The 27,030-nt window shown below is 45.9% G+C and overlaps 1 protein-coding gene across 1 annotated transcript in view; it reads left to right on the top strand.

The window, feature by feature from the left end:
- Positions 1-27,030, top strand: part of ATP8B1 (ATPase phospholipid transporting 8B1) — a 958,513-nt gene that overhangs the window by 143,226 nt on the left and 788,257 nt on the right. The window contains exon 3 of the mRNA XM_069627043.1: positions 4,584-4,681. Coding sequence (XP_069483144.1) covers positions 4,584-4,681 — 98 coding nt within the window. The remainder of the gene's footprint in view (positions 1-4,583; positions 4,682-27,030) is intronic.

Here is a 27,030-nt window from a genome sequence, read left to right as displayed (position 1 = left end):
ATGACACATTTTTTGTATAAAGAATGTTTGTTTTCGAGAACTCGTTGAGTGAGCTGTGCAGCGTCAGTTGATGTCCGTTGTACTCCCTGTTTTAAAGACTTGTTATTAAAGCAGCTTGATCTTTGCCAACTTCCTGTGTCTGTCTGGTTATTGATGTATGAGTAAGATCTGCATCCCCATCCATCTCAGATACTGTTCCCTCGTCTTGAAGGACCCGTTCCCTGGGGTCGCTGCCCTTGAATTAAATCTGACCCCATCCTTTACTTAATTCCAACCCCATCCCTTATCAGACCCCTAGCCCCTTAATGTTAATCTGACCCATCGTTTATCTAATTCTGATCCCATCCCTTATTGGAACCCTCAGCCCTTAATTTTAATTAAAAGCGCCCATCCCTTAATTATTTAATTCCACCCCTTCCCGTAATTTAATTAATTTGACCCTATTTCTTAATTTAACACTGATCCTCCCCTTAATTTTAACCAACTAACCCTTATCTCATAACTTTGAATGTTACCGTTTTATAAAACAATGAGAAAGGAAATATAGACCCACTCCCTGTCCCATCTAGTGACCTTTCCCCAAAGCTCCCCCTTACCCCCTGATTAGTGCTGCTGTGGTCAAGTGACCCAACTAGCACTCCTTCTGGACCCTGGGCGCAGGAAAAGGGCTGTGTATAAGGGCAATTTAATTTGGTCTATTCAACTGCACCTTAGCCCTGCACCCCCCCGTTCCCTCCCAACCAGAGGAATACGAAAAAGAAGGTAAAGAACATCTCAATATAATTCAAACTAATTAGTTTCCTGCTGCATTGAATTTAACCGCACAAAAATTGTACCGAGTTAGTTGACGCTGCTTTTGAAACTCGCCCCACACCGCCATTGGAGTAAAACGGGGATGCAATATGGCGGCGGTTTTGTTTAATTTGTACCGGTCAGACTTGGATAGTGATTGGAGTAATTTAATAATATATCCCGCAAATCTTGGTTCATTAAAACTTGACTGGATCGCTTTCGCAGATCTACTGTTTTTTGATAAACACACCTTTTGGGCTGCAGCACAAATTGGATCAATTTGTGGTGTTTGCCTCAAAACATAAACTGGAGGTGAACCCGACTAAATCGAATATTATATTTGCAGATGGCAGACGCAAACTTACAAAATTTACCTGGACACTAAATAGCGTTCTGGTAGCACATGTGCCTCCAATTCGATACTTTGGATACACCTTAGCTGACAGTGGTTCGGCTAAGATGTGGACAGATCTGCTGAAAAGCAAATTCAAACCGTTGACATCACAAATGAAAATGATGATGCGTAAATATTGCATGTTTTCTCTCCTTCCACTGATTCAATTCTATATCCTCAAGATTGAGCTGATTGTATTATATTGTTTAGACATATGCGGAAGTGAGAATGAGGAAAAACTTAATGTTATGCAGGGCTGCCTATGGAAAAACGTCCTAGGTCTATCACGCTCAACCCCCAATAGTATAGTATGTCATGAGCTAAATTTACTACCTTTATCAGTCAAAAGAAAGTGGTGTAGTCTGAGGAATTACATTAAAATTCTGATTTCCCCCCAAAGAATAATTGTATGAAGATCTACATCGGATTTCTAATGAGAAGAATGTGCGGTGTATGAACATATATTGTGATAAAATGTCTGGTATACTCAATGATATAAATGTTGGTAAATCTGCACGTAAAAAGGTTTCAAGAAAATTATTGGTTTATACAATCTGACAAAATAGGGACTTATCAGTCCTACCCAGAATATAAGACATCGTAGAAAATGGGGAGACAGACCTCTGTATTTGATACAATTCCCATGTCCCAAAGACAGAAAAAAGTACATGCGATTCAAACTTAATCAGTTAACCACATTAGATAAGATCAAACATAGGAAGACCTTGATTGGGGTTCAATTGGATGGGATATGTCGATTTTCCACCAAGTGCAATTGTGTTGAATCATTGAAGCACCTTGTAATGGATTGTCCCCACTTTAATCAACAAAGAGATAGGATATTGAACCGCCATTTGAGTAATGAAGGTCCATTTACCCGGGAGACTATATGGAACCAAGGTATGAGGGATGACAGAGTCTTAATCTAGCACTGGTTGAATTACTTTGATATTGATGAGGAGTTATGCGTAAAATTGGAGGAGTATCGAAAAATGTGATAATGTATTGGATAAGAAAATAAGCTCTGATTTGCTATAAGTGAAATGTGATGTGCGTCTATATGATTGTTCAGTTTTTATATTTTGTTGAGTGTTTAATGTTTTGTATTATGTATAACCATGTTGTTTTTTTATGAGAACTGATAAATAATCTAAGTGATTTTGTGAAATGTAATGAAATTGTTAATAATTTAAAACAAAATTGCAATGTAATGTTTTATAAAATAATTGTAAGGTTTTGATAAAGACAATAAAAAAACTTTTAAAAAACTCGCCACACAAGAACTGTACTGATTTGGTGTCCGCTGCTTTTGAATTTAGACACACCAGAGCTGCACTGTTTGGCAGTCTGCTGTCTTGAATTTAAACACCAGAACTTTAATCCCACTGCTTTGAATTTAGCCACTGTTGAATTGTACTCATTTAGGTGTTTGAGCCGCTCCTCCATAAATCAAGACCCAAAATCACAGGACTATACAGAATGAAGAAACGAAAATAAAATTACTCAACACCCAGAGATCACCCGAAACCAACTAACCACCCCCTTCCCGTTTCCACACCCAGCCACTGCTCATGGACCACACATGCCCAGGGGGCTACGAAAACCCTCCAAAAAGGTGAAACCCACACATCCCTCTAAGCATACGGCAAACCCAATACCTGGAGACAACAAGCAACTCAGACAATGGGTGCTACCCTTACAGACACAACAAGCCCAGTGCACATAACAAAGTACATCTAGAAAACAGATGAGCACAAACTCTACACCTCACTAACCAACCCTACCCACTTTTCTTACAGAGCCACACGTGTCTGGTGACTATGCAAATGGCATGGGTGCGTGGTATAAATCGGCATAACTGGAGCAGTATGCATGTCCATGCACTGAAATCAAAGCATTAAAGTCACCCGTTTTTGGATTGTTTAGTTATTAGATGGGCATTTGCCAGGCACTGTTATCCTATGACCAGGTTCTCCTATTTTTTGCAACAGCTTCTGTTAATGAGTTATTTATTACTCACATAATACTTAGAGGTTTCAAAGTGTGGACCGGGGATCGAACCTGTGCTGCTGCGTGTGGTCTTTCTTCCAAGGCAAGCACGTTGCAGCTGAGCTATCCTCCTGAGACCTGTTAGTACTGTTCTGGCAGTGCCTGACATTGTGGAACACCCATTGGTGTTGTCCAGGTAGCAATAACATGATGGGTGGGCATGCCTGATTCCCCCAAGACTCTCCCAGCCAAAGAAGACTTTTCTCAATGTGACTTGGTGACAGTCTGGCTAATCAACTCAGATCCTCCTCTAGCAGTGATGCTACTTTTCGTTATTGATGTTTTCCAAAGTATAGAAAATGCTACTTATTTCTGCCAGATCCCTTTTAAATTTATTGGCATTGATTTGTCAAATTCGTGTAATTTTTTTGGGCACCATAGGTGCTTTTGCACTTGGGCCTCATTCATGCTATGTTGATATTGGTAACGTGATAAGGTACCTGGGTGTTTTGGTGGTGTTTTTATTTTTTTATTTTTTTTTTGCTACCGAATTATGCATTTTTGCGATATTTACAGCACGTGCGACCTAGAAAATGAAGCATACGTGTCAAATACATAATGCAGTACTTTACTCCCAAATGGGTGGTATTTTCAGAATATATTTTAGAAGTCTTTAAGTTTCACATTTCATTGTACATTCCTAGGCCACCGTAATTTTCTGGCACTCTAGACGAATTTAAATTCAGAAGTGTCTTGCTTTCCCTCCCCACCCTTGGAACGAAGGTCCCTTTGCTTCCCACTAAAGCACCCTCTAAAACCCTGTACCGGTCAGTTGAGCAGCCATAATGAAAGAGTAAATATTGGGCTAGAGGTTTTTTAGCATAGCTGTATGGAGGACATTTTGAGCTGGGGTTCAGCAGCCAGTAACTGTAAAAGGACTAGGTTATTCTACTAGGATTTCATGACGAATATTTCTACAAAGGCTTCAAATACTCTACAGCACCCACGTCTAGCGCTGTACCAGTGCCATGGAGACGCACTCTCTGATGTGGAAACACCTCGTCAACAGCCTACTCAACCACTGCTTGTATTCTGCAAGCTCAATCTTAGCCTTCTAATGTAACCACAGATATGTTGAATATAAAAATATAACCTATTACTGTGTGTATAATTGGATACGGGCATGCGTGTCTTTAGTTGGTCTAAGTTAATCAAATGTGCTCCGCGCCAAATGTTGGACGGGTGTTTCTCTTCTGTGACGCTCTGTGCTGTACAATGATTTGCATCGCTTTGCTGTGAACCTGCACGACGGTCATGCTCCCATAAACATAGCGCGCCTCCAGCATTCCATGCGTTCACAATCAATATGCATCCAGTGCTCAAGGTGGCATTTTGTTTTTCCTTTTAGAAGGTTCTTGGAAAGTTCGAGCCAATGACCCCTTCTTCTATAACCTTCCGGAGTTTCAGAAAACGGTGTTTCTCTGCATTAAGAAGAGCAAATATGCAGTAAGTTTGCTTGAACATTTCATTTTCCCCATAATATTGCGTATTTTATGACTAGAAATTACTTTTTTCAATTTTAAATGTGTTTACGTTTTATATTTAATTGTACCTCTTTAATAAGTTAGATGGGTGAACGGTTAAACTGCCTTCTCGTTCGTCATTCTAGTTACAGACCTTAACTCCAGGACTCAAGTCGAGGGTACACGTGGGTGGAAGGAGTCCACCCATTTCTTTCAGAGGGTGGACTCCGCCTCCCCCCCCCCCCCCCCCCCCCAGCTAAAACGAGGAACAATGAATGTCGTCTTTGAATTCATGAATCAAAGCTGACCTTGGGAATCGAACACAGTAGTCGGGTGTGCAGGCCTGACACTTCACCCTATACTTTAACAAACCACTAAAGGTGAAATGTCCCATTTCGGTACTGCAAGTTCCAGGGAAAACCTTTGTATTGGTTCTTGGAGTTTAAAACATGCACACTGTTTAACGTTTTTAAAAACACTATTAGAAGAAAATATCGTCTCTTGGTTTTGTGTTGATTTGATGAAAGGCAAATGCCATTCGTACTGTACAATTTGGGTGGTTATGCAAAGCCATTTAAGGAAATGTGCATATTTCACCTTGATATGCTAATTTCTGGTGATGTCCCTTCCCGTTGGTTTTGTTGATGAGTCCCTCCAATTCAATTTTTAGGACTTGACCTCTGCTTAACTCTGAAGAAGTACTCGCCCCGGATACCGACATCCGACTTCACCTGTAACACATAGGAGTGCTGAGACTTACCTGCTATGACTATTTTTGTAACCCTTGTCATTCAGTTGCAGTAGATTAATGAACGAAATGTAGCAATTTTTGGGTTCTTTTCAGTTTAAGTGATAGACTAGATACATGCTCCATCAACATGAAGCTGGCCTTCTCTGTTGTCCAGCTACTTGCTCCAGGCTCAGGAGAGTTATGGGTAGGTACCCCCAAGAAGGGTGGCCATAATCTAAATCCATCTCTCGCAGCCAGAGCCATTAAGAATTTTTGGAAGGTGCTGTTGAGCAGCCGGCGCATGCACGTGCGAGATTCTGTTGCTACACCGGGTCTGCTACAATCCTTGGAAAAGATCCTGGTTGTGGCTTGAAGGACCCAGTAATTTCAACATGGTCAGAAAAGTCCCTGCATGGTGCCCAGCGAAATTCGGAACAAATCTGTGCTGTACAAGCCTTAAAACATCAAAACCCGTGGCATATGCAGAGCCCACCTGTTGCTCCGACCCTTGGAAGAAGCGGACCGAAGCTGCTGCGCAAAGGGACACACCGCACTCAAATACACGCTCACGCGTGTGCTCCCATACTGACTCCGGTGAGTTTTGGCCCAATATCTGCAGCAGGGGGACCGACAGGGCCCAACGGGTTAGGGGTGAATCCGACCCCCATGGTGGAGAGCGGCGGGACACCCGGACCCAAAACGGGGGATGAACACTGAAGGAGAGAGCCTGATTGTACCCCGGTCTCTGAATGGTCCCTACTGCTGGGAGGAAGAGGTGGACAAGAGCCATGGAAGGAGGGGGGGGGGCATCCGACCCTACGGTGGCAGGCGTAAAGACACTGAGCTTGAGTGAGGGACACACGCTGAAACTGCGCGTGAGACCGCAATCCACACCCCTGCCCCCGGTGCAAGAGGAACCAGTCACTGTTTCGGTGGGTGAGAGGCACTCCTGGAGTGAGTGCGGGGCTGGGATCCCGCTATCCCGCTCCCCCCCCCCCGCAGATCAAAAACAAAGTTGCCATACCTCACAGCAACGGAGGCTATCCAAAGAAGCAATACAGGAAGCAGCGGAGAGCCCGCACTGTAAAAACTAAACCCTGTGGAACTACTGAGGGACATCCTGGCCCCATGGAGATGAGCGCATGGCAGTCTGGCAGAGGGGGTGAACAGTGGCCAACCAATGGAGCGCTTTTGTGGACTCCACCTCCCCTCACTACTCTGCGGACACAAAACCGGATCTCCTGACCACATTGCTGAGAAACGGCTCAAGGGCCTGCGGTGAGGTGGACTACGTTGGGGGAGACAAATCTGCATAGGCCTGAGGGACCCAAGAGCCTCTACAAACATCAAGAGGCCAGGGGGAACGCTGACCAGACTCTTCTTGACATCTCTGGGTATGCCTCTCTGAACGCAAGGACCCAGTGTGCCCAGCACTCTACCCTATACGCCCCCCCAGGCCCGAAGATCCCCACTTACCCACCCTTCTGCATGCCCCGATGTGGGTACTGGGACTAATAATCCAACAGAGGAAGCCTGAAAAACTGCATACTAGTGGGGCGGCAACCCACATGGCAATGGTGAAAGATCTGCCCCGCAAAGGGACAGTGCAGAAGATGGACCGCTACACAAGTATTTTGGCAACGGCTTCCTCGGCACGAGACAAGTTAGTGGGGGAGGGGGAAAATGCAGAAGCAATCCAGACAGTATCACTTACAGACGACATGGCTGCTAATGGCGACTCAGATCATCAGTCTAAACCAAAATCGGTGGCCTAGCCTCTGAGATCTCCTTACTGAGACAGGACCTGTGCAATTTGACATTGCGAGGGGGAGAAACTGAACAGCGCATATTGGACAGTGAAGATACGATACAGAAGATGGAGGAACGACTGGATAGGAATGTATAAAGAATTAATCACCTTAGAGAACCGGGAAGAATGTAGCGAAGGCAGATCCTGCCGTAATAATCTCTGTATGCTTGGACTGCCAGAGAAAGAAGAGGGACACTCCATGGGATTATTTTTGGAGCGATGGCTATCGGACCTCATGGCACCCAAAAAACGTTTGAACTTCTTCTAAATTGAACGGGCTCAGAGAGTTACAATAGGCCGACCATTGCCTGCCTCCATCCGCGCGCACAGTGATAGCCTGTCTCACGAACTAAGGGACAGATACACTCCTACCCATGGCTAGGGCAACTGGCCCGATCACCTACAATGGCAATCGAATAGGCCTCTTGCCGGACTATATGAGGGATGTACAGAAGTCGCAACAGTCCTTTTTGTCTCGGTTAAGAAAAAGCTGCTATCCCTCAACATTAAATAAACTCTTCTTTCGGCCACGCTCAAGCTCTACTAAAACGGTACAGTGCACATGTTCACAGCCACAAGTTCTGGGACTGGTTAGAGACGCATGTTCTCTCTGGCCCACGCCCGGGAACACTGAAAAATCGCACAGCCCAGGGCAACAACACCGAAATATCCCCAGCACGACCGGAGGCGCAGAGACCACGCATTGAAGAGGAAGACTCTCCCCAGAACGGCAAAGTTGGATGACTGATGCAGGAGTAACACAGATGCTCGGATCCAAACTTGGGGATGCCACTAGACTGGTCTTTTTGGGTTTCAAGTCTGCCACCTTTTCTGAATCCTGCAACCAGCAGCCCCTGGCTGGAGACAACGTAGAGCAGAGATGGTTCTCACGGCTACCTCAAACGTGTTTTCAAAGGGTTTAGTTGGTATAAGTTTGGGCGATGGGTACTTCTAGTTGGGGGTGGGAGGGGTAGTGCTGAAGCTCATTCATAGGGGACCCAGGTACTGTAGCCAATTTACATACACTCAGACCGGGGGGAGTGGGATCACTGGGTGGGGGAGATCAGGGATGTTTTTTCTTAGTTTAGTTTGGTGTGTCGTATTGCATAAAGGAGATGAGAGATGGGTGGATACAACCGTGAAAGGATGGGAAGGCCTTGTGACTCGGGGACCCACTGACCTGGGGTACTCATGGCATTCCAATTCCTCAATCGTCACTCGCCTGACATCGCCCTGCTAACAAACACACTTAGTCGGTACGGAATGCAAATTCTTTGACATCTAATTATGTTAGCATATCATGCAGGATTCTCGAGGGCGTGGCAAGGCGTACAATGAATGTACTACATGAGAGGGTACCATTCCAACTGAGGGAGGTGCGAGCAGACTTGCTAGGACGATTTGTTGTGGTAACCGGGGAAATGTGGGGAGGCAGCTGGGGCATCGTGGCAGTATACGCCCCTGCCGCTCACGTGGGAACTCCTAAAACGATTTCCAAGCAATAATTCTTACTGAACAAGTAAATTTGTGGGTTTTGGGAGGGGACTTTAACGAGGTCATGGAGGTGGGTAGAGACATATCACATAGGGGCAATAGGAACCCTGACTTTCTGACTAAATTACACTCCTTTGCAATGGCGCTGGGGCTGGTGGACGCATGGAGGGCACTGTTCGAGATAGAATCCGGTTTCTCATTCTAAAAGGACAGCAGAATATTTTAACCTAAATGAGGGATCAGTGGATGCCCTAACCACACTATGGGAGGCCTACAAGGCAGTGCTGCGGGGGGGAGTTTATCTCTTTGGTGTTGGCTCACCGCGGACGACATGCCAAGGAAATTGAAAAAGCAAAGGAGCAAGTGTCAAGGAAAGAAGAGCAGTTCCTTGAATTGGGGTCCCAGGCCTCACAAGAGGTCCTAAGAAACTTGGCACTAGTCAACGCGAGGGTAGCCCATTGGTCAGTACGTAGTACGTAGGTAGCAACCTGGAAACGACCGGTGGAAGCGGTGAAGGGACGCATGCACTGCATGTTCCTACAGAGCAAACAAATGGAACAACTCCCTTCGGACCTTAGGAAAACATATATTGTAGTTATCCCAAACCCGGGAAGCTTCCAGAACTCTGTGCCTCCTAAAGGCCAATATCGCTAATCAATGGGGAGTCTAAAGTTCTGGCATGGATCCTAGCCAATACTACTGGGAGTGATTGGTCCGGATGGACAAGGGAGTCAATGTGGGTTCATGCCCTCTAGATACACCAGGATGAACCTACACAGGGTACAGCTTGCCGTCGTCCAGGCCTCGGCAATACCGAAACCACTAGCGTTCTTGGCTGTGGACTTTGAGAAAGCATTCGATTCGGTGGGATGGGATGCTCTGTGGGACCTGAGTCGGATGGGATTCGGGAGCGGTTTTATGTCTTGGGCTGCTTTATGACCATCCGTAAGCAGTGCTATGGGTGATTGGGGGGTGTCCTCCAGGGTGTTCACACTGGGGTGGGAGACAAGACAGGGCTGCCCCTTCTCCCCCCTCTTATTTAGCCTAGCCATTGAACCTTTGCCGATAAAACTTAGGACGAATGGAGAATGGACTGGATTTGCATGGGGAGGAGAGGACTGGGGTTCATTTTATACAGACGACCTGATCCTATATCTCAGCAACCATGCAACCTTCTGTCCAGTGATATCTCATATCTTCATGGAATGCCAAGACTTTGTGAGAGTCTTAGAGTGAATAAACAGAAGACTGCCTTCTTCCCGCTCCAGGGGGAGGGGGTGGGGGTAAAATCCCAAGATGGTGCCCATACTTTGTCTCGATTTCTTGCTTCAATTACCTCTGCATTAGCCCAGACCTAGACGACTTCTTGCAGCTCTGCAGCCCAATCTGCAACCAGTGATAAATAGATTCTCTGACGCGATCTATTGGCAGTCCCTCCCTCTAATGCTAATGGGTAGAGCAGCCCTATGTAAAATGTTGACGCTCATGAGACTCTTATGTCCTACAGAATGCCCCTCTTCCCATCCCCAAAAACGATTTTTGCATCTATAGAAAACATCCTTTAGGGGTTGCTGTGGGGAGGGAAACAACCCCGCATAGCCCTTAAAACCCTGCAGTGCTCTGTCTGTGAGGGGGGAAATCGGTCTGACATGTCTCTGTACCTACTACGGAGACCCCGGGCTCCCACATATTGGGGCAGACACTAGAAGAATGGGACAGAAAACACCCCTTCCTGTACTGTATAGGGAATCCAAAGGGATAACTGAAATAACATGGATGAGGTTGCACATCCGCAAAGCTTGGACAGGAGCCCACCAGCACATTGGGTGGGGTGGGAGAGCAAGACTAGATCAACCCCTTTGGAACAATAGGCACATCCCCGAAGTCCTAAAAAATGGGCCACTTCACAAGTTGGGAGGGATACAGGTATGCATGCTTGCGGATGTAGTACAAGATGGGTGCCTCCTGAAATTTGAGGAATTGCTTGAAAAGTTTGGTATCCCACCTACTGACTACTATAGACCTCCAACTAACGCACACTCTTAGCGCTCAGTTCCCTGTCTTGGAAGAGATTCCAAAATGTCCCCCCTAGAGACAAACCTTCTCCCAGATCGCATTCCTGTCAAGGTTACTTTTTCACTTTATCAGGTGCTCACCGCTTTTGGTGCCCAGGAACTGTGCCGACTAAAAGAAAAGAGACCTGGGCCCACTAGAATGAGGAATGGGAAGAAGCATGAATGTTCCCAGGGGACATAGGAATAGACGCCAGGCTACAATTAATTCAATACAAGATACTACATCATGCATACTACTCCCGTGCAGCGATGGCATGGTGGGGGGGGGAGATAATGGGGACTGATTGTGATGCAAGAGAGCGGAGGATACCTTCCGCAACGTAATCCAAATCTTCTGGAGAAGATGCACCCGTAAGATGAGGTGTTGGGGTCCCCTGTCCCACAGGTCCTGAAATTTGTATTACTGGGTATATGGGGAAATGTGGAATTCACCATTGTGAGAAGACCTTTTTAGCTGTGACACTGGGACTGGGGAAGAGATTTACGGCCACAACGTGGGGCTCTGCAGACAGATTGAGCCTAGGCTATTGGCCCACCGAGGTGGACAGAAGTGCGTCCCTGGAAAGGCGAATCTACAATGCCAGGGGATGCCCTGTGAAGTTCCAGAAGGTCTCGGGGAAATGGGAGGGAACTGGTTGAACACCGACCGAGATGAACGCTTTGGTGTTAAAAGGGGCTCCATTACGCATTATAAGATCCATGGTCTGCTGTACCGCCCCCCTGGCCTTCCTGAAATACTTTTGCGCTCAAAAGAAATGTCTGTGGACAACTGTACTGCTGTAACCAAGCTTTGCAACCTTTTGTTAACGTGTAGTTTGTTTTATTTGAAAATAAACCGGAAAAAAAGAATTTTGTCGGACCCAGTCCAGGAACAACCTTGTGGGTATTTTAGGGAGTTCTGGAGTGGTGGTTGCTGGGGAAATGACCAGACGTCAGTAGTGTGGGGTTTAAAAAGTGTTGGCCTGTGCACTGTCTCTGTACCATGAAGGATATGTGTAGACTACCAACACCTTATGTCACAGATGTATAAAGCCACAAATCTTTTGTTGAGCAGGAAGTATGTGTAATGTGGACCAAACATTCAGGGCAGCACTTTTGGGACAAGGCTTGGTGCAAGCTCTTGCTTCCGAGAGGTTAACACTGAGGCTTCTGATGACTGAGGCAAATCAGGTGTTGTGAGCCCCTGACCTAAAGTAGATGAGACCGATGTGCATTCCAATGTCGTCCTCTTCTACACATAATTGGCAAGATCCACTTAAGGTTGAGGGGAAAGGAAAAATGTTTCTTACTGTGATTTCTGGTTAGAAATGAACAGCTCTGACCAGTGCCCCAGATAAAATTTGTTAGTGGGAGTATTTTACTCCGTATTTTCTAAAGTTGGAAGTAAAATTATTTTTAAGGGAGTAAAGTACAAGTCCAATTCCCAATGAGAGTATTTAATAAAAGCGTACAAATGTTTTAATTGAGAAACAAATGTTTTTGTGATATTCATTTCTTTAAACAGTTTTATTTATTTGTTTTTTATAACGCGCTTATTACAGTACCTGTGTTCAGTTTCTAAGCGCGGACTGGTTAACATTATTGGGATCAAACCCTGTTATTACTAGTTTAAGGATTAAGAAGACTGGGAACTATAGTGCGTGCCTGCCCTTTTCTTCTTTTTTACCTGGTATATGAACACTGTTGCTCTGCGTGGCCTTGCTTCCAAGACCAGCACTTTGCCCCTGTGCTATCCTCAGTTTTTGGATAGTTATTCATGCACACTTCCAATCAGTCAGTTAAAATAGTTTTTTCCTGTGTTACTATGTGCACTACTGGTTCAAACACATCCATGGAGCTGTGAGGGTGAAAGCGGGGGTGCAAGATTCTACATAGCTTTTTCCTATTTTTTTGTTGGGAGTATTTGCCAATTTTCAACGAGTAAAAGTGCAACTGATCTCTAGGGCTGGCTGTGACTGCGTTTCCTCCTGTTTCAAAGATTTATTTTCTGGAAGGTGATTGAGAATCTTGAATCAGGGTCTCAGAAGAGGCGAGGTGTATCCCCCTCTGTGCTCCCCTCCCCCGCCATACCCACAGTCCTGCCCACCATGTATTCCATCCCCCACCCACACAAGTATATTGGAAGCTCTATGGGCCTTTAAATAAAAAGAAAAAGGCATTTACTGCTCTGAACTTTGACATTCGTGCAGGCACTTTTACTACCCATACGGCTCAGTATTTCCCCCTAAATATTTTGAATGTTGATTTGATATGGTACAAAGGGGAAGGATTGTTTAATTTGATTTAGCCTAGCTGGTCTGTTCTTGCATTTGGATGATCACCGATTGACTCCGCTGAAGTAGCAGAGTTCACTATGCTGTACAGTTGGATGTTACAGAAAAGAGTCTAGGCAGGAAAAAAAAGTATTGATCCACTTTGCAATTTTAGGGGAGCAGCTTTTTCTGGGGGGGGTGGAGGGAGAGAGGGCAAAACATTCTAAGTCTTTTGCCAAATAGCTCCTTTTAGACTGTCCAAATGCCTGCTGACTCTTATTCCAGATGCTTCCCGGGATTAGACCATGTCCCGCAGGGAGTGGGGGCCCTCTATTATGACCGTTTCTGCGATCTTCCACCACTAAAACCTGCTTATCGCCATTTCTTTGTATCTGTATTTCCATTCCATTTGAGACTCCCACACTGTTAGCCATCAAGAACTTAGGTCATACACGTTAAAGGGGCGGTAACTACAGAACAGGATTCCCCAAGAAGTAAAATAATAATGAGCTGGGTGTTCTCTCAGACAGCCCTCTAAGATAAGTAGCGATACCCTGGAGATGGATGGGGATGCAGATTTTATTCATACATCAATAAACAAGACGACACAAATAGTTTGGCAAAGTTTTTATGTCAAGTATCTAAAACAGGGTGTACAACGAACATGAGCAATCGCTCGATCCTCTGACTCTACTTACTTCATTAAAAAAACAGGGCTTTTATACCCACAATTGGTCATTGATGTTTTGACCTGCGTCATTACCAACGTCATCCTACGTGGCAAACTACAAAAACCTAATGGAGGGTGTGATTGGGTCTAAATATATTTCGAAGTATCGGCTGTATATCTGTATAGAGCAGTGGAGGAAGGTGATAGGATACTTAACATCAGATGGGGCAACTAAGCCCTCTCCTCAAAATGGCCACCATGGACGTCGCTAAATGTACAATGTCCAATTGGCTACACAAACTCTAGGACCCTTAAATACGCGGTCCTCTACAATTGGTTGGCTCTTAACCCCCGTCAGTACTTTTCCACATACGTCTAGCAGCACGCAGACAGGACAACCGGGTGCGGGTGAGCTTGTTGTAGCACCTGCTTCTCAACAATTAGCAGATCATCCATCGCCTCAGTGGTCCAGTGTCAATTAAGTTTGGCCTTGTCTGTACTGTGTTCTGAGAATTTTTAGGTAGGGAGGGCACCAGCCGGCCTTGGTGCGTAGGTGTGACCATCTTGCACGTCCATCTTCCCTCTACCACGTGACTGGACGCCATGAAATCGAGCTTTTCGTGTATTTGATTTTATTCTCCAAAAGTCCACTGACCTCTTTTGTTTTTGCTTGACCTCTCTGAACAGGAGCCTCTGTTCTTTCACGTTAATTGTATCCAATGTCAGCCAATTCCAGTTTGAGACCTTGGCTTTCTTGGCTCAGTCAACTCCTTAGCTAAGCTTTTATTCCGTTTTTGTTTTTCTTAACTGCGACACTGAAATGAGGCCGCCTTGCTTTGTTCAGTACTGCTTATATGCATAGTGGAAACATCCATCCTTTATTTATATATATATATATACTTGCTGCTGTCTAATCTGTTTCAAAAGCATGTGGCTAGCTTCATGACTGCTTTGCTGCTTGCGTTTTATTGCATCTGTACACGTTTAAACAAAGTATCTACATCAGGTCTGTGGCATAAGTTTCTTCACCTTGATCCCAAGATGTCATTGATCCTTGATACTTTCTTGATGGGTTATTAATCTTCTGCATCCTCTGGTCTGTTTATCTCTTCTATGAATCTCAATTCGATTTTGCATGACGTCACCATCCATCTTTGCCTTTTTAGTTTCTCGGTTTCTTCAGGAATCTCGTTGAAATGGCAATATTGTCTTGTATGCAGATATGGTTTTCTTAATGGGTACTTTACCTCCCATATTCTCTTAGGAATAGGTACTTCTATGGGTACTGCACAGAGTCCATGCTTTTCTCTTTGTTTGTTCAACTGTTCTGTGTACATCACATACTTTGGTTATTACTTTTCAGGTAATGTAGGCGGGGCAGTTGGAGTGGGGTTACTTGTCTCCTCCTCTACAATAATCTAACTTAACATTCAAAATAAACCTGAAAAATGGGCTCATCAAAAATTCCTTCAAAGGGTAATGAATCATAGCTGATGGAAACAGACCAGCAATGATAATGCAGGGCATGTGAGCCTAAGGCACAATAGCATTGAACAGTGCGACAGGGCCATAGATCTGTCCCTGTTAGGTAGGGAACCTCTGCCTGTAGTGGAAGGGCCTACCAGGGTTTATGCCAGAGACAGTCGTACACAGGATGTGGGTGTTCAGAGGGCCCCAGCCATACCTCCCCACTGTCTGTCTGGCAGAAGTACCACTACTCATCACCCCATGCTTGCACAGCACTTTTCAGGCCAGTGTACTTCTTGTTTTCTGGTCGGATGTCCAAAGTCAATGGTCAATGGTCTGGGACAGCCAGAGAGACAACCGAGCAAGCAAGAGACAGAGCGTACCGCAATGAAGCCGGGACGAAGCAATCTGCAACGCATCCCACCTCAGCTGGAAGATTAAAGCATTCCATCTGTTCAGACAGTGAGCAGCCCAAGTTAGGGTGTGCATTGCCCTGCTGGACTTGCACACTAAAGGATATTATGCTCACCTGCCGGGCTGCCACAAAGCAGCACACTTCCGGCAAACCAGCAGCCTAGAACTTCTAGGAAGTCCTTGCACAATTTGGAATATTGACTGCGGGCCACCACTGCTGGAGAACCACGTTCCAGTCTACGGAAAAAAAGAGTGGGCATAAGACGCGTTTTTTTATATTTTCATGATTGTAACACCGCCCCTAGAGAAAGGACATACAGCGGTTGGTCCAGGGAACGTGCTGAGGCAAAGGGTCTGTGGAAGGGGATAGGAGAGAGAGTACAAGGGAGGACAGGAAGGTTTGGGTTGTTCAGCTGATGTCCAGGTAGGAGGACTGAGACCAGGCAGAGGAAGGACTGATCAGAGGAGCATGGTGACTTTCTGATTGTGCAAGGTGAACTATTTGTTGGTGGGAGTGGTTTGCATACAAGGTCAGAGTGAGAATGTATGAAAATCACAGGGAAAGCAATGCATATTTGGCACAAACGCATACACAATTTACCATTTATAACCAAGTGGAAATGAGAGGTAGTACGGGGGAGGGAGGCTAGAGTGGTGGCAAGGAGGTGAGCCGAGGATCATAACGAGCAAGTAGGAGATTAGGGAGTGAAATGAGCAGATAAGTAGGATGAGGCAAGTCCATGCTTAGTTTAGAAGATGAGAATTTTATACTCAGCCCTTTGTTTCATAGATAGCCAGCCAATCTGGCGATGGGCAGTGGAGGTGAAGCGAGAAAGGTTGAAAAGTGTGCAGACCACGAGGTTGAGGACTTGTCCAGAGATGAAAAAGCATAGTTGGAAGGCCATAGAGGAGACTGGTACAGTAGTCGGATCACGAAAGAACACCGAAGGAGATGAGCTGCTTAGCAGCATTGAAGGGAAGAAGATGACAGATTGTTTTGATATTGAGGTGGTGAGTCTGGCTGCACTGGTGGATTTGGAGATGAAGAGCGAGAAGTTATGTGATGGATTGAAGATGACACCAAGGTCATGAGTGTAAGCAGGGTAAGGAAGGTAGTCTGGAAAGGAGGACAGGAAGTAATGGCCCATTTGGCTGGGAAGTAGAGAACTTCAGTTGGGGTTGAGCATGAGCGACTGTTTCTCCGCAATATTTGATGGCGGAGAAACAGTTTGAAGTTTTTTACAACCGTGTGCTCTAGCACCTTTAAGCGTCTCTTGTGTTAGATGGGATTACCAATAAAGAGATCAGACCAACTAACCGGACAGACTCAAAGAATATGGCAACACTCTACTTTATTTTCAATGTAATGAAGCAGGGCATACTGGCAGACATCAGACTGATGCTTGCACACTCACACAAACTTGATTATCCAAAGGCGTTACACCCCAATATCCTCTTCTATGATGTCCTCCTACGTGGCAAACTGTAAGACCTATTGAATAGGATTGGTTATGGGAACATAAGTACCTATGGTATACATAGTGGTTAGTACCTTATTGGCTGCCTCTTATCTGTAAGGCACGCCTCTAACTACTTCTAAATACATATAATCCTGATACTAGCAGAGAAAATTGCAGCAGATTGGTCTATGTAATATTGTTTAGCACGTTACCCCATAGACCTTCTGATTGGTTGGCATTATTACCCAACCTTGGCCTTTCTTGTTAGCAGCATGTAAGCGAGGTGCTTGAGTCATGTCAGATTACTCACTACTCTCCCAATTAATCCATCATCTCGCATCAGTCTGGCCATAAACCAAAGTTTCCCATCTGTAGTTGACATTGGAGCCTGCTCTCTGAGCTGGGACACTTTATGGGAGTGCAAGCACATCACTATCTTCATCCGAAGCTTAATGAATATCCCTTGTTTTTGATGTCTGAATCACATGTGAGGAGATTGCAAATTTGTCTAATTCAACCGCTTATTTACTGCTATTTGATTTAATTATACAGAGTATTCTTGCTCCTTTTGGCCTCTAGAGACTTGCTCAATCCATTTTGTATAGACTTTATAGGCCTTTAATTATTGTCCAATACTTGGCTCTTGCAGATGTTTTCATCTGCTTTAATCTAACAGAAATATGTCTTGCGTAAATGTCTTATCAGTTTGCCCCACCCACCCCCCCCCCGTGCCTTGCCATTATTCATAAAAATAGCATCCTTGATCCCAGGCCAGCAGAGATTCCTCTTTATTTTGCACGCACACAAGATGTTTCTCCAATGTCTCCTGATTCTGCAACCTTGGTCGATCTCTGAGGTAGCTGGATTGAGTCTTAATACGAGCCAGCGTCCATCGTCCCATTATGGCTGTCCTAGCCACTTTCCTCTATAGCAAGCTTCTATGTCTCATCTATCTTGTTACTGCTTATTTTCACTTATTGGTTAGCAAGCTACGTTATCTTTGCATATATGATTAGTTTATCATTTTGTACACGTTTCTCTTGTTTCAGTTACATCGTCACTCTGAAGTATTTTCATATTGTTTCAGTAGATCTTCATACATCTGCTTCATGACATCATTCTGCCCTCATCAGAGTTTACTCAGTGCTCCATGATGTCCACTGGTGCATGCTAACATCCTTCCACTCTTTAAGTTTGAGTGTACATTCGGTATGGTTGTCTGAGTGCATATTGTCCCTCGATGCCGTATAGGTACAAACCATGGGGTCCTATCTAGGGCTCTTCTCCTGCTGTTCCAAAATGGCGGGGCGGGAGCTAGGGACAACACATCCACCTGCTCCAAAACAACCAATTGTCGGAATAAGGAGTTAAAGGAGAATCTGCGTTTTGTCAGCAAAGGGTTAAGTCATAAGAGGAGATCAGAGCACCAAGAGCTGAAGTATAGAGTGAAGAGAAGTGGACCAAGCACAGACCCTTGGGGGAAATCAACAGAAAGGGGAGGGTGGAGAGGTATGGTTGTTGCAGGACACCTGAAAGTGTCTGGGGTAGGGTATGACGCAAACTAAATGAGAGCCTTCTTTCTGATGCCAAGAAGAGATAATGTAGAGCAAAAGTCAGAATGGTCGACCGTATCGAAGGTAGCAGCGGTCTAAGAATAGATGAAAGGGTTGCATGCCAAGTGGAAGAGATGAAGTTGTTGACATTGAGGAGAGCGGTCTCAGTAGAATGCAAAGGTCGGAAGACAGATTGAAGAGGGTCACAGAGGTTGTGAGTATCAAGGAAGTAGTGAGTTGAGTGAATACTACTCACTTCATGATTTTAGAATCGTGTAGTAGAAGAGACCGGGCAAAGGTTAGCAGGACAGTTAGGATCTAAACCAGGTTTCTGAAGGACAGGGATGACAGGATCATTTGTTATAGGATGAGGGGATAAGTGGCATTGTCAAGAGAGGAGTTGAAGTGGGAAGTAAGATGTTGAGCAACACGGAGCGATGTGATTTACAATGTGCAGGGACAGTGGGTCACTGGATGCACAGGAAGGGTTAGCCTTGAGGAGTAGGGTGGTAATGTCATCAGGGCTGGTGGGGGGCAAAAGAAGATTTGGTAGCGGAAGAAGGTAGGTGTCAAGTTCCGGTTCCAGTTCCCCCTTCTCCTCACCTGAATACTCGGAAGTACTTTCCTTAAGTGCTGTTTCAGGCTTCTTCTTGTCCTTCTTTCTTTCTTTGGGCGGACCTTCCTTTAGTTTCCGTCCTTTTCTTTCGTGTAAATAAGGTCTGGCCCCTCCAGAGGCCACCGTGACAGAGATGAGAACCTGCTCAAAGGGACCTCCAGGAGGGCCAGCCTCGCCCCAGGGAAAAAGCCGGAAGGCAGAAAAAACCCTGGTTCTGGTGCTTTGCAGATGTGGAGAAAGTTGAGTTTCCAAAGACCAAAGTACTGAGATGATTGTTATCCAACGGGATGAGAAGGGCAAAAATACAGAGAGATAGCACTAGAGCCAACAAGGGAATTGCTATGGAAACTGAAAACCTATACTGATGGAATCATAAACAGAAAATAAGTGAGAACGGACAGACGCCGTGAGCATATGCTGAGAATCACAATGAAAGTACACAAACACAAGTAAACTTGTATGTAAGAAGAAATCAGCTAAGCAGAATAGGCAAGCTCCGCGAATATACGGAGCAGAAAGGGGAGTCGCGAGAGCAGCTCGCGTGTAGAACAAAGAAAGGATGCAGTGAGGAACGGCAGGCGCCGTGAAGGTAGGAAGGAGAAATGAAGTCGCGAGAGCAGCTCGCGCGTAGAACTATGAGAGAAAGCAATGCAGAACGGCAGGCGCCGTCAATAGAGATAAGGAGTCTAAGCTAGCGGAAAGAGGAAAACAAACAGGCGAACCGAAGTAAAATAGCAGGGAAAATACAGCGAGTAGCCGTAGAGTTAGAAAGGACTGATAGCAACGGATACTGTAGAATGACATAAAAGAAATCACAGGAGTAGGATTCAGAAAAGCGGAGCGCAGTAACAAGAGGTAAACGGATACAACGCACTGGCTGGAGGGGCAGAGCCGGAAGATATAGTGCGTGCTGCCATCTTGAATGAGGACTAGAACGTTACTCTGAAAAGGTCACTGCCTCCAACCTTTCCAAAGTCTCCACCTGCCGATCCTGACAGTATACCCCCTTCTCATCGGGGGTCCCCCGGGCTTGCCCGGGTGAAAGTGGTGAAATCTCCTTATCAGTCTGGGGGCATGAATATGGCTCACCGGTTCCCAAGACCTCTCTTCCAACGGGTAACCCTTCCAATGTACCAGGTATTGTAACCTACCCCTGCGGTACCGAGAATCAACCAAGTAGGCCACTTCGTATTCTTCTGGTGTTGGGTTCACTTGAGCACGTACCCTGTGGACTGGTCTTTGGAAAGGATCTTCCTTGTATTCCTTGAGTAAGGAGACATGGAAGACCGGATGTACCCTCTTGAGGTAATCAGGGAGTCTAAGCTTAAAGGCCACCGGGTTAATCCGTTGTACTATGGGGAACGGCCCGAGGAACCGTGAGGAGAATTTGCCAGAATGTACCCACCTAGGCAAGAAACGGGTAGACAACCAGACCAATTGTCCAACCTGCCATGTAGGATTGAGGCTTCTGCCCATCTCTTTTGTGCTTGTTGACTGCTCATGTGTGCTTTCTGAGCTAGCTCATGAACTTCTTGTAAGTCCTTCAGAACCTCTGCCACAGCCGGAATCTTGGTGGAAGGGGCGCTGAGCCAGGGCAAATGTTGGGGATTGTACCCATAAGTACAAAAAAAAGGACTCATCTGGATGGTAGTATGCAGAGCATTATTGTAGGCAAACTCTGCTTGCGGAAGAAAACGAAACCAATTCCCCTGCTGCGGGCTACAAAAACACCCTAGGTACTGTTCCAGACTGGCGTTCAATCTCTCGGTCTGTCCATTACTCTGAGGGTGATAACCCGAAGAGAGAGCTCTGTGAATCCCCAGAGTCTGGCAAAGAGAAGCCCAAAACTTAGAAGTGAATTGAGGTCCTCTACCTGAAATCACTGTCCGAGGTAACCCATGCAGGGGCACTATATCTCGGAGGAATACTGCCGCTGTTTCAGAGGCTGAAGGAGTGTGTTTGAAGGCAGAGAAGTGAGCCAACTTGCTGAAAGAATTGACAGTCACCATGATCAGTCATGTTTTCGGATGGGGGAAGATCAACAATAAAATCTGTGGAAATATGTTCCCAGGGACGTTCAGGCAAGGAGGGTTGCTGCAATAACCCTAGTGGTTTTCCAGTTCGAAGTTTGTTGGAGGCACAAACCGAACACGTAGATACATACCGATCCACATCATTCCGAAGAGCTGGCCACCAAAAGCCCTTGCGTAGCAGGTTGTAAGTCTTTCTGACTCCTGGATGACCTGTTAGTGGGGTGTCGTGGCACCAAGAGAGGACAAGAGTCTGGAGTCTCTTGGTGGGAATGAACAGTGCTTCTCCCTGATAATACAACCCATCCTTACCAAGAACGACCGAGGAAGGGAGTTCAGAGCCTGTTTGATACTCAGGTATTAGATCTTGCAGAAAAGAAAGAGAGGATGCAATTATCCTGCGTCCTGGGAAGACCAATTCATGTCCCATGTAGGTACCTGAGCATTCCCCTAGACTGCAAGACAAGGCATCAGCCTTCATATTCTCTGTGCCGGGAATATAGGTGATGTTAAAGTCAAACTGCAGGAAAAAATATGCCCACCGGGCGTGGCTTGCGTTGGTGCACTCCATCTGTTGTAGGACTCGAAGGTTACGATGGTCTGTTCTGATGTCAAAGCTGTGGGCGGCTCCTTGCAATAAATGACGCCACTCTTGGCATGCTAACTTGATGGCTAAAAGTTCCCTTTCAATTACAGAATAATTGCGCTCACTTGTAGTCAAGGTCTTGGAATAGTAGGCCACAGGATGTTCTACACCATCTTCTAGTTTCTGTAGTAGGATTGCCCCGACTGCACCCAAAGAAGCATCGGTTTCCAGAATGTATGGTTTAGACTGATCCGGTTGGACCAGTATGGGTGCCCTAGAAAAGTATTCCTTAAGGGCGATAAACGCTCTTCTGGGCTCTTCACAAAAGACGAACCTTACTCCCTTCTTTAACAAGGAAGTTAGAGGAAGCACAGTGTTTGAAAAATTGGGTATGAACCTTCGATAAAAGTTTGCTAAACCCAGGAAACTCTGTAGCTCCTTTACATTAGTAGGTTCTTTCCGGTCTCTGATTGCCCTTATCTTGATCGGATCCATCTCTATCCCTTGCTTAGACAGGATAAATCCTAAGTAGGACACTGACGTAACCTCAAATTGACACTTTTCCGGTTTGATCAGTAGCTGGTGGGACTGAAGACGCTGCAATACCTGTATGACAAGTCTTCTATGCTCTGCAAGGGTTTTGGAAAAGATTAAGATGTCATCTAGGTATACCACCACCGTTCTGAACAACATGTCGGAAAACACCTTATCCATGTACCTTTGGAATACGGCTGGGGCGTTTACCAGGCCAAATGGCATCACCCGGTATTCATATAAGCCAAAGGGGGTGCGGAATGCAGTCTTCCACTCGTCCCCCTTTTTTATAAGCAGCAGGTGATAGGCACCTCTTAGGTCAAGCTTCGTGAAGTAAACGGCTCCTTGTACAGCTTCTAATATGTCCCGAATCAATGGCATGGGATATCTGTCATGGATGGTAACCTTATTCAAGCCTCGATAATGTATACACGGACGTAACTCTTTGGAATCCTTCTTGGGGATAAAGAACAAAGAGGCCCCACAGGAGGACCTTGATTCTTGAATAAGTCAGTTCTGAAGATTATCATCCAGATAGTTTTGAAGGGCAGTCCGTTCAGGGAGCGATAAGGGATACATACGTCCGAAAGGAACCACGGCTTCTGGTATCAAGTCGATGCTGCAGTCCTCAGCTCTATGCAGGGGCAGTTTCTTGGGTATAGCATCCATGAATACCTCGGCAAATGCCTGATATTGTAGAGGGATAGAAGAAACGATCACTGGATTGTGGATTGGTCTTCTTGTTTCAGCTCTGACATCAGTGGTTCCGGCAATGGAAAGTTCCATACAGTGGGTCTTACAGAACTGTGAGTCAAAGTTCACCTTATCTGTCCAGTTGATGTGTGGGTTATGTTTTCTTAACCACGAATCCCTATTATCGAGGGAAAATGAGCTGCTCTGATCTGGTCAAATACCAGAATCTCTTCATGGTGGCCCATCATCTTGAGCGGGAATGTTTCAGAGGTAATGGGTCCAGATGATAAAGATCTGCCGTCTACACCCTCAACTGGTACGGGAGCAGACTTGAGTCTGGTAGCCACCTGGTGTTCGGTTGCCCATCTTAGGTCCATGAAATTTCCCGCTGCTCCACAGTCCAACATAGCTAATACCTCAGTGGGGGCTGAACCAGACAACCAGAGTTTAACCTTGAACACCATCAGACTGTTTTCTTCCTGGTTGTTTAAGGTTCTTGTGTTGATGCAAGGGTGCTTGTCAATTCCCCCGACACTTCCCTTGCAGCAGAGCGGGGGCTGAAGTTTTTCCTTCCGTCGAGGAGGTACCTCCGGGCAGTCTCTCAGTAGGTGTTTGGAGGAACCACAGTACATGCACAACCCGGAGTTCCGTCTTCTTTCTTCTGGAGTCGGGGGGCCCCCGGGTGGCTCCGATCTGCATGGGTTCTTCTGCTATCGTCGAGGGTCTTGAGAGGAGAAGGGGAAGGGAAACTCAATGCCTGAGAGGTTCCTCTATGTCGTCTTCTTTCTTGTCGCCTTTCCTGTAGACGAAATTCAATCTGGAGAGACAGAGTTATCAGATCCCTGAAAGAAGCAGGTCGGGCTACTCTAGCAAGCTCATCTTTAATTTCATCATGAAGGCCTCGTCTGAAAATGGTCTGTTGGGCCGAATCTGGCCAGTCCGTCTTGGCTTCTAGTCTCTGGAAACTGGAGATGTAAGTTTGCAAATCCGTGTTTCCTTGGCGAACGTCCAGAATGGCTTCCAAAGAGGAATGGAGTACTTCTGGTCTGTCAAACCTTTCCTTAAACAGCTCCAAAAAACGGTCGTAATCATTTAAGGACGGGTCATTGCTTGTAACAAACGGCGTTACCCAAGATAATGCGTTTCCAGAGAGGTTAGCGATGATGAACCCGACCCTTGATCTGGCAGTATCATATGCATGGGGCCTGAAGGCAAAGTACACCTTACAGGCATCAAGAAAGTCCTTTAGACCACCAGGATACCCATCATACTTTCCGAAAGAGAGTGGCATAGTTGGCAGGTCTCCATAGTCCTCACGGCGTAAAACGACCTGTTGTCGGAGTGCAACATTCTCCGTTCTCAGGGCTTGCACCTCCGCTGTTAGATTCTGCATCGCAGCTACCAGTTGTTGGTATTGCTCCAAGGAAGCCATCGTGTGAGGCGGGCGTTGTATACTGTCAAGTTCCGGTTCCAGTTCCCCCTTCTCCTCACCTGAATACTCGGAAGTACTTTCCTTAAGTGCTGTTTCAGGCTGCTTCTTGTCCTTCTTTCTTTCTTTGGGCGGACCTTGCTTTAGTTTCCGTCCTTTTCTTTCGTGTAAATAAGGTCTGGCCCCTCCAGAGGCCACTGTGACAGAGATGAGAACCTGCTCAAAGGGACCTCCAGGAGGGCCAGCCTCGCCCCAGGGAAAAAGCCGGAAGGCAGAAAAAACCCTGGTTCTGGTGCTTTGCAGATGTGGAGAAAGTTGAGTTTCCAAAGACCAAAGTACTGAGATGATTGTTATCCAACGGGATGAGAAGGGCAAAAATACAGAGAGATAGCACTAGAGCCAACAAGGGAATTGCTATGGAAACTGAAAACCTATACTGATGGAATCATAAACAGAAAATAAGTGAGAACGGACAGACGCCGTGAGCATATGCTGAGAATCACAATGAAAGTACACAAACACAAGTAAACTCGTATGTAAGAAGAAATCAGCTAAGCAGAATAGGCAAGCTCCGCGAATGTACGGAGCAGAAAGGGGAGTCGCGAGAGCAGTTCGCGTGCAGAATCGAAGAAAGCAAGCAGTGCGGAACGGCAGGCGCCGTGAAGGTAGGAAGGAGAAATGAAGTCGCGAGAGCAGCTCGCGCATAGAACTATGAGAAAGCAATGCAGAACGGCAGGCGCCGTCAATAGAGATAAGGAGTCTTAGCTAGCAGAAAGAGGAAAACAAACAGGCGAACCGAAGTAAAGTAGCAGGGAAAATAGAGCGAGTAGCCGTAGAGTTAGAAAGGACTGATAGCAACGGATACTGTAGAATGACAGAAAAGAAATCACAGGAGTAGGATTCAGAAAAGCGGAGCGCAGTAACAAGAGGTAAACAGATACAACGCACTGGCTGGAGGGGCAGAGCCGGAAGATATAGTGCGTGCTGCCATCTTGAATGAGGACTAGAACGTTACTCTGAAAAGGTCACTGCCTCCAACCTTTCCAAAGTCTCCACCTGCCGATCCTGACAGTAGGGAGTGGTGGAGAAAAGCGAGCAGGAGGGGGGATTGGAGGTAATTAGTAAGGGTATTGTGAATGGTACACCTTAGATGCAAAGTGAGATGATTTGCAGAGCGGAGTTGCAGGTGTGTTTAGTATGGGAGCAAAATGAGTTGGAGATTTATGGAGGATTTAAATGAAATGAGAGCAAGATGGAAAGTACGTTGGGTAGAATCAAGAATAAAAACAATTTTGAAGAGCATTGAGGTAGTGGTTGGTGATCAGAGGAGTGTCTTGACCTTTGCCAAGTTTAAAGCTTTTTCCGCATTTTTAGGGTTCAGATGAGACTTGTAATGCAGGCTGTGGAGGGAAGGATTTGAGTCTGTGTAGTAAGCAGGTAGTGAGGGGAAAAGGGACAATAAAGAGCAGTGTTAAAGTTGGTGACGGCATCTTGAGTGGAAGGAAAGGGGATTCCAGCAGACTAGAGAGAATGATTTAGGCATAGAGAGGTAGTCTGGAGGAGGGAAACGTGCACTTAACAATAGTTGTACATGGAGATGGTAAGGAAGGAGGAGTGAAGATTGAGGGGAAGACTACAGTGATTGGGTGGAGAAGGCACTGTGGAGGTATTAGCGGGGAGTTGAGAATAAGGTCAAGGGAGTTTCTATTTGAATTGGTGGGCAGTGTGGACAGAAGTGAGTGGTTAGTCAGTGGCTAGAGCAGCAGAGAGGGGAGGTTGAAGTTACCAATGAGGCAGTGATCTGGAGGGAGATAGTCAGTTGGGAGAGTTGGTCGAAGAATTTATGAGGGAGAACCACACCACCCCTTGTGGTGGGGAGAGTAAGTGAAGGCGTAGGTATGGTCATGAAGGGCAGCAAGGGTTGCAGAGTTCGAGGAAGAGATCCAAGTTTCAGTAAGTGTAATTGGGTCAAGAGAAGGAGAATGAGCAAGAAAACATTCTGAGGTAAAGGAGGTTTTATTACACATAGACTGCATTCCAAAGAGCAATAGAGTGAGATGTAGAACCATAGTGACGTTGAGTATGAGAAATAAGAGTCTCTGGGTGTAGATGTGAGAAGAGGATGTGTAATGGAAAATGGGGTTGGAGTAGGTTTTGTGAATGGAAAAGAGTAGTGGAGCAAGAAGAGATGGTATCGAGGAGAAGAGATGATGGGGCAGAGTTGAGATGATTCCGAGTGGAGGAGAATGAAGAAAAGTATAAGGGAAAGGAAGAGGGAGCCTGGAAAGTGCATGGTGAGGGTGCAGATGAGAAGAAGCAATCACGGGTACTCGGACACAGCAAAGGCTCATAGACAGAGGTTGGTCTTCGTCCCTCACTGTTCTGCCAAGAACTGGGACGCTCCTAGGAAGGTCAGAAGGGATGATTCATCCTCTAGTCACCTTGATTGCTTAGTCTATCAGTCGTCGGTCGCTGATATTGTCCCCGTGTTTTTTTTTTGCTGGGATGCGATTTCTTCC

The sequence above is a fragment of the Ambystoma mexicanum genome, chromosome 6p (assembly GCF_040938575.1).
Source record: "Ambystoma mexicanum isolate Mex_15411 chromosome 6p, UKY_AmexF1_1, whole genome shotgun sequence".
NCBI classification, from domain to species: domain Eukaryota; kingdom Metazoa; phylum Chordata; class Amphibia; order Caudata; family Ambystomatidae; genus Ambystoma; species Ambystoma mexicanum.
This window is presented reverse-complemented; position numbering and strand designations above follow the sequence as displayed.